Source organism: Antrostomus carolinensis, unplaced genomic scaffold, assembly GCF_000700745.2.
Source record: "Antrostomus carolinensis isolate BGI_N321 unplaced genomic scaffold, ASM70074v2 scaffold12729, whole genome shotgun sequence".
In the NCBI taxonomy this organism is placed as follows: domain Eukaryota; kingdom Metazoa; phylum Chordata; class Aves; order Caprimulgiformes; family Caprimulgidae; genus Antrostomus; species Antrostomus carolinensis.
Genome location: NW_010340770.1, coordinates 33,354 through 41,876, shown reverse-complemented (window position 1 = coordinate 41,876; position 8,523 = coordinate 33,354). Strand labels below are relative to the sequence as shown.

The 8,523-nt window shown below is 45.3% G+C and overlaps 1 protein-coding gene across 1 annotated transcript in view; it reads right to left on the bottom strand.

Annotated features, from left to right (window-relative positions):
- Positions 1-595: 595 nt before the first annotated feature.
- Positions 596-8,523, bottom strand: part of CD82 (CD82 molecule) — a 20,750-nt gene continuing 12,822 nt past the window's right edge. Inside the window, exons 5-8 of the mRNA XM_010176284.1 lie at positions 4,311-4,418; positions 1,790-1,981; positions 1,414-1,497; positions 596-908 (exon numbers count right to left, since the gene is read on the bottom strand). Of these exons, the coding sequence (XP_010174586.1) occupies positions 831-908; positions 1,414-1,497; positions 1,790-1,981; positions 4,311-4,418 (462 nt within the window). The 3' untranslated portion in view covers positions 596-830. The remainder of the gene's footprint in view (positions 909-1,413; positions 1,498-1,789; positions 1,982-4,310; positions 4,419-8,523) is intronic.

Below are 8,523 nucleotides of genomic sequence, written 5' to 3'. Positions count from 1 at the left end.
GAGAGGAAAAGGTAAAGAGGCAAGTGGGAGAAACATTGAAGTGTCAAATCCAGAACCCAAGAGACCTATTCCAGAAGCAGCTGAGCACCACCACCACCACAATCTGCCAGGCCACACTAGGAGTAGGTAGGCTTGGATCCCTCCTGGTGGCTTCTCATCATGCTTGAAGGGAAGAGCTCCGCTGAAGGCAAGGCATTGCTGACTCCAGAAGCAGGAGAAGCGAGTAGGTGGGTAGTGCTCAATATTTCAGATGAGAGCCTAGGCTGGAAGATGCACAGTAGGAGATGAATCAGGTTAACTGCAAGAAAGGAGAAGGCCTATAAAGCACAACTAGCTACCACCACAAGTCAGTGAAGTAGGTGAAGCTACCGTAGCATTGGAATCTCAACAGCAATCCTGGCTCATGGGGCAACAAGATAGGACTTCTGGGGGTAGGTGGAAAGATGTGTGGGAGAAGAATGAGGGGGGAGAGAAGTTACTGTAGGTTAGGCCCAGTGGGTTGTAGCATGGAGATATGAAGAGGATTGTTTAACATGGAGCAGGCAGCAAAAGCATTGTCCCCTCAGGTTAACCGGTGTCTTATGTGATAACAAAAACAATTAAGTTCTGCTTCTTGAAGTAGAAATAATCCAGAAGCAGGATGCAGGTGGTCCAAGGGCCCTACTGCCAGAAGATCAGGCTGTACTGCAGCTCTAACAGTTCTTAGCAGAGTGGTATCAGAAATGGGATGTCACAGGAATAATGGTCAATGGTTGGACAGTCTGGGTATGAGGCAGGAATGTTCCGTTTGCTCCTTTCTCTGTGGTGCTGTAGCTCTGGAATCAGCCAACTCAAGACTTGGGCACTTTGGTGTAGTCTTCACTGTGTATGTTCTTGCAGAGCGAGATGGACAGTATCATCCCCAGCAGCTGGAATAAGTAATGAAGAATGGGAACAAAATTAGCAACCAGATAGATCATAAGGTGGGAAGAAAGGGTGGTACAGGGGAGCAGAACAGAGCCATCTGCTTTATATGACACCACACTGGTGGTCCCCAATGCAAGGAAAATGCAATAAACAGGATGACAAAAATATTTTTCTGCAAAAAACTGTGCCTTGATCTAGAATCTGTTGAGTTTAAAGCAACCAGTGGGATCTCACTAGTGGGATGTTGCTTGTCTCATTCTTCCTGGTTACACATGCAGTGAATTGCCAAGTGTCAGACACAGCAGCAGGAGCCACAAGTTGACAGGTCTTTGTTCAATTTTTAATCCAGTCAATGAAAGCAGTAGTTCAAAGCTCCAGGTAGACATAGCCAAGAGCTAGAACTGCACTGCCATTAAACCAGGTGTCTGTTACTTGAAATAAAATAGCTTTGCTTGAAAAGAGTCTGCATGGTAAGACAGTATACATCCACACTAGGGAGTGACTTACCTCTATAACAGCAACACCAGTGCAGACCCCAAGAATGACACCAAGGTTGTCCTTCAACCACTTCTCTACACCATCCATGCACCCCTATGAAGAAAACATGGTCACAAGGGAAAGAAGTGTGAATCTAAGTGTCTCAAGACTGTAAATCCATAATACATCTCTTTGTGCAATGCAGAGATTACCCCAATCACATGTTGTACCAAGTTTCACAGTAGCTTTAGGAGAAAAGGGAAGGATCCCTGCCCCACCTCACCCCAATTTCCACAGGTACTTCAAGCAATACTGACATGAAAGAAGTGCTCTATATAATTCCAAGAAGAACAAAGACAAGGTGACTTCAGTGGAAGCTTTACAGGGCCCAGACATACCCACTCACCTGCTCATGAACAGGCCAGTCAGCATACGTTGCAGTGCTGTTGAGAGGGACATCCAGGTTACAGAAACCACTATCTGCCTCAAAGTCCTTAGAGCTATTGGAGCAGGAGCAGGGATACACAGTCATGCTTTGGTTGATAATAAACTCATTTTTTTCCCAGTCTTTTGCTCCAATCCAGCCACAGCAAGCGATCTAAATAAGCAGAGAGAGATCATCACAGTCTTACACTTTGCACTGGTAAGATACTGCACGTGAAAACAAACAGGCAGTGGAGGTAGAAGTACACAGGAGCTCTCCATGTAACAACAACAGTCAGGACAGAGTTTGCATGTATTAGTTACACTAGAACATCACCCTGGTTACCAGATAACCTATGCACAGGGCCATCCAGAAGACAGGGGCATTATTTCCTACCACAGAATCACTCTGCTAGCAAGACAATAGTTACAGGGCCACTTCTAGCAGACTTTGAGCATAGTGGACTATAATATGCACAAAGTCCTAGCACACTAGTCATAGTAAGGACAAACCTTACTGCATGAGGCGTAGATACTCCAATTTCAGTAGACCATGCAGCTTGACATCAATTTTAGAGTGTAATTTTCATTAGTTTTTGCAGACTGAATCCTAGCAAGCCTCATCTTATCTCCAGGTAACGATGCTAAAGAGAAGTAAAAGTGCAAAACAGATGCTGCTGGTGGGTCAGCTGGAGGAGGGCAGTTGATCTGTGTGACATGTTTGAAAGGACATTTTTTTTTTCAGTCCCTCCAGTTCATCATCTGATTGATTTGGTGAGGGAGAAGCAAGGCAAGCAAGAGATTAATGCGTTGACAAGACATCATGGCTATTCAAACACATCTCAAAAGGATTACTACCTCGTTGTTCACTAGCGATGCCATTTCTATAGGTTTAAATGCAAAGGCTTTATTTTTCCCTTTTATGTCTGCTCAAAAACTGTGTTTTACTGAATCAGGACCTTTTCAATTGCAAGGTACCGCTGATCTTAGCGGTGACCCCCGGGGGACACCAGCAGCCACCGCACGATGGCGTTGAAATGCCACCAAGCCCCAGCGAGTCACGACGAGTTCGCACCCGCCTGGCTGCAGTTGGGACTGGCTGGGAGATGGGATGAGGAAAATTTTCCATCCAAAGAAACATTTACATTCCTATACAGCCACGTGATAAAACTGCAGTTGCTGGAGGGGAAAGCACATCGGGAAGTCCAGGAAAGACCAAGATTTCTTAAGCGTGGATCCCAGTGCTTGCACCGTGGTACAGAGCAGAAAGGCTATTAAAGTTGAGATGGAAGTTTAGGGAAAATTCTCCCTCTGCTCAGAAAGGAAAAGTAATGTTTCAGTCTGATGGAACAGACATGAGAGTGGAGGTACAAACAGCCGAACATCTACACCAGGACAAGCATTTGGTGTCCAAACAAGTGTTGAAGATCCAGCCTCCAGAAGGAACTACCTCTGCCTCAAGAGAGGTTTGGACTTTAACTCCAAGACTGGTCTACAGAACACCCATCCCCTTTCAAATGCCAGTTCAACACTCAACACCTGACTATTTCAGTTCTACAAAATCACCTTCTGGTCATAAAAGAAGGGCTCAGGCAGGATCCTGTCACCACAGTAGACTCAGCCTTCTCGAGTCCATTACCAAGAAGGTGCAACTACAGTGATAAAACAAATAAATCATTCTCCCTCCAAGGAGGGGAAATACTTCAGGTCAGTGTTTTGCAGACTGAAGAACAGACAGAAAAAAAACCCCACTATTGCTTGTACTTACCATGCTGAGCATGTATTTAACCACAACAGCCAGCCAGCTCTCAAGCCTTGTGGTTTGGCACTAACAGCTCTCATGACTCCAGTGTGCCTCAACACTGACCTAGTTGCTCAAGCGCTGACCCTGATGCTAGAACAGAAACCATGGGCAGTTGGATGGCTCCCAAGAATGCTCACACTTGCAAGAAAAGCCATCACAACAAGCAAGCAACATGCACCAAGTAGTAAAGCAGGCAGTGCTGCTGACTTGCCTGGCAATAAGATAGGGACTTTACTTGCTATAAAAACAATATACCCTGTGGCTTTCACACAGGCTAGTATTCTGGAGGCCCTGCAGACAAAGAGAAGTGTTGGGGTGCCATTTGATAGGCCAGATACATCAGGTTAAGCAGTCAATACTAGCTAGTCCTAACAGCCAGCATGCTGGAATGGTTCAGGGCCTTACCTAGCAATAGCAAGCAAGACAGTTTTCTAGCATGCAGGCACCAAACCTCACAGGCAACTTTGTACACCAGTCAGATCAATGTGCCCTGGTATTGCCTCTCGCAGTACCTGTTTCCCTGTCCTCAGCCTCATTTTAAAGGCCATTTGAGCAACCTGGTCTAGTGGAAGGTGTCCCTGTTGATGGCAGGAGGGTTGGAACTGGATGAGCTTTAAGGTCTCTTCCAACCCAAACCAGTCTGTGATTTATTGCACTGACAAACAGCATCACCTGCCTCTTGCTGCTCCTCATGACTCACCTGTTTTTGCACATAGTCCCAAGCATCTTCTAAGTTCTTCTCATCATCATTTGGAGAGCTGTAATTTTCAATCAGATTTCCAACTATGCGGGACAACTCTTCTTTCAGCTGGCAAGGGAAAAAAAAAAGGGCAGGAGAGAGATTAGTCAATTCCTTGTAGCTTTTTCTTTGGGGTTTAGGGTACATAACCCCTCTCCTTATCACCTGTGTTAGTCCTGCTGTGGATCCACCTCCTCCATAGTGGAGGCTCATCATTGTTATGGGTGTAAAAACATTTTGTTTTGCTCTAGCTCCAGGGAATGAGGTGAGAACAAAGACAAAAAGTGCAGATAAAGATTCCAAGCACTGCAAAAAGAGTGGAATGGGCACTAACTTCTGGTTAGCCCTTTTCCAAAAGATCTGAAGGAAACAGTAATAGGTGCTCAGGCTGTCACACTCCCACAATACAGATATTTTTTTAAGTTGCAGCAAGAAACAGATAGAACCAGTATTAAAATCACTGGAAAATGAGAATTTAATGGGCAAATAAAACAATGCTTAAAGGAAAAAAGCAACCAAGTAGTGACAAATCCCCCAGACTGACCTTGAAATCACTCTGACCTTACTCTGCAGTCTTGTCTATGCTTGTGAGAAGAGGCATTAAATATGATCAACAGGATGAAATGCAGAATGGGTTTACCAAGATAAAATCCCACATGGCATTTCTTGCTAAGAGAACTTTTTTTCCAGGCAGAAGTAAACACTACAAATCCACCCTAGTTTTCAACACTGCATAGGCTGCTACTAGGTAAAAGGGAAGTTACTCTAGAGAAAATGAGTTAATTCCAGGTCCCCATTTCTTCCACCAATTAGTTTCTTCTCAAGCTGATGGGAGGCTGCTACTCAGTCTCCTCAGAAGTTGAAGCTTGGAATAAATTCCTTTGCTTATTAAGCACAGTATTATGCTTGTGTTGATTTTTATTATTACATTTATTATTATTATTATTATATATATATAAATAATACACATTATTACAGTGTTGATGGGAAACACTTGATGCACAGAGAAGTTCAGATATCAGACCAAGCAGTCACGCATCCCTTTAAGACCAGAATAGAAAGGGAAATAAATTTAACTTGTAAGAAACCAAAGTTGTGAAGTCCTGAGCAAGTAAGTGTTGTAATTACAGAGTACAACTGGAAATCTACCACAGAAAAACAGGATGCTTGGTGGCCACAAAAACAAACAGAAAACTCTACAGGCTCCAGTGGTCCAGAGTCAGAGAACAGGAACAATCATGCATCAGGAAAATCCTTCCAGGAGAGACAGGAGAATAGCAAAACAATTGTACAAAGCACAAAATATATCTCTTCAGGAATGTTATCTGCAGCTTTGGTCACTCCAAAAAGCTAAATGCAAAAAGTAACCAGTACAGATAAGGTGATATCTACAGCCTCAGTCTGTACTAGTACTTCCCAGCATGTCCTTGCCCACAGAAGGGCTACAAACCTGATGAACAATAAGGAACCAGAACTGGGTATGGTTATCCTGGTAAGACACAGGCTGAACAACTGCTGCCTGCCCCAGATGAGACTGAGATGAGAGATAAGTGCAAGCTGAAGGACAACACTGCCTGAAGTACTCACAGGTAACACATTTCTAACCTTGAACTGCCAGCAAGACTCTGGTCCAGCATCCCAGTCACTGCAGTTCACCTCCACTGCTCAGGGAAGGTTTGAGTCACTCTGCTCCTGCACACAGTGGGTTTTCTGACCTACAGCTGGTGGAAATGTCCCTTTTCCACAAGGCATTGATCTGCCTCTCCCCAGACTCCTACAGCTGCTGCTTCTATATTAAAACAGAAGTACTACAACTACCTGAACTGCTCATTAACAGCCTCATCACAAAGCTTAGGTGTATTAAATCATCCCTTCACCCCTATTCCTTATCCAGAAATATTTACAACACCTGTCAGCTTGATGAGATTTGCAAGCTACCACCCAGCAGACTCCTTCACCTTCTTCCTCCCATCTCCTTCTGAAGTTTTTCTCAGCCAGCCTGTCCATGAGGACAACTGCTATTGCTGAGGACAAACCTAGATCACTAGAGGTTGGAGAGAAGTGTCATTAGACTCCTTGAGGGGTGGGACAGAGTTACATCAGCCTGAGCATTAGGATGCTCCCATCCCATGTGTTACCTTTTTGTCTGTGGTGCTACAGCCTATTTCAGATCAGTGGAAATGGTTTTTCCCTTTCTTTCTACTGTTAAGCATTGCAAATGACCATGGCAAACCCAGAGGCAACCAGCAAGAGGAAGAAGCTTCTCTACATCAGCAACTCTTCTTGCTAGAAAAACTACAGCTCAGCTCACCGTGATCAGCTATGTCAGGCCAGACAGATGGGAGCTGCATGATCTTTCTTCTCATGATGTCTAGCTCTCTTTTAATGACTTCTCTTCCCCTTTTCCCTCCCTTCAAATCAAGGCAACTTGACCTGAGAACGACTCATTAATGAGATCGACTTTGCCTGCTGCCACAAACCTTTTCCAGTTACTGAACTTCTGTGTGCCCAACCTCACCCCTCCCCACACTGCTGCTCTGACTGCTGAGGGAGACAAGGAGAACTTGGTTTGTTGTCCTGCCCTGGGTCCATCTAGCTCCTTAGGTCAGATGGAGCCTAGTGTCATTTCTGTGAGGATCACACAATGGTTTGGGTTGGAAGGGACCTCTCAAGGCCATCTAGTGCAACCCCCCTGCACTGAGCAGGGACATCTTCAACCAGATCAGGTTGCTCAGAGCTCCGTCCAGCCTGACCTTGAATGTTTCCAGGGATGGGGCTCCTACCACCTCTCTGGGCAACCTGGGCCAGGGTTTCACCACCCTTATTGTAAATAATTTCTTCCTTAGATCTAATCTATCTCCCCTCTTTTATTTTAAAGCCATCACCCCTTGTCCTATCACTACAGGCCCTGCTGAGAAGTCTTCCTCACCTTTCTTATAGGCCCCCTTCAAGTACTGAAAAGCCAGTACTGAATCCCAGGTAGTGCCTCTGTTCTCCATCCCAGGATCCCACCAGAAGCAGAGACAAAGCCTGAAGCAGGTGTCCCCAGTCACAGCTGCACATGGAAGCTGTATCCCTGCTCTTCCTCCACTCTTACACAAAAACAGGCAAGAAGGCTTCCAAACAGCTCAGGTTTCAAAAAGTGAGGCATTTCAGTTAAACAAAAACTCAGGCATTCTTAGGTGTTTCAGAAAGTAATTGGAGAAAGGGGGAATATTACACAAACAACAGCACAGCTCTGGAGAGCAGACACAGAGGCAGCTTGTTCACAGGTTCACAGGCAGAGCAGCCCAAAGGGGAAACACAGGCACCTGCAGCTGATCACCCTTCTGCACCTGACAGAGGAAAACTGAAAGATCAACAAGCTGAAAAGGCACATTGAACACTCAGGCAGGTTTTCAACATCCCCACCATCTTCACCCATTTAAGGCCTGTCAGGACTCGGTGCTGTGTGGAGTAGGATTGCTCCAAGAAATGACTATCCTTGATTTCTGGGCTCCTGCTGCTTCCCAGCTCTAACTAACCTGGTGTCAGAAGGCACAAGCCCACCATCCCACAGCAGAGGAATTCAAAGCTAAGGCACCAGAGCCACAGATCACTGCCATAAAGTCACAGGGCCATCAGTCTCCCCTTCACACAGGCTTACTGAAGAGGGAGCTGGGGAAAGCTGAACACCAGAGGCAAGAGCAGAGGTCTTTGATTCCAGTCTTGATCACAGAATGAATCATGCAGGCTGTTTTCACTGTTAGACACCATCTGTCATCTATCCTGTCCCTCTGTCTGAGACTCAAGCTGAGATCCTTCCCCCAGTATTTATTAGCATCTAGTCTGCACAGGAAAACAGGCTCAAAAAAACCAGGAGGAGGCTCTCACACCCTTTCCCCCAATCACTTCAGATTCTGAAATTAATGCATAGTCCACAGCCCCAGGCAAGCTGCTGCACAAAATCACACAAGCTTGTTTGCTGCAAACAATAGAAAGCAAGTAGGACAATTCCCAAAAGACCACTGCTCTCCTTTGCTCAAGGCATTTAGAGCCAAGCTGCAGAGAACTGTGTGAACTAGGCCAAGAGAGACCTTTCCCAAGCTCTCACATGTTTAGGGGCTTGTGATCCACTAGATGTAGGTGAGTAGCAACATTTGTGACATTACTATTTGGTTGTCCCTAAAAAACC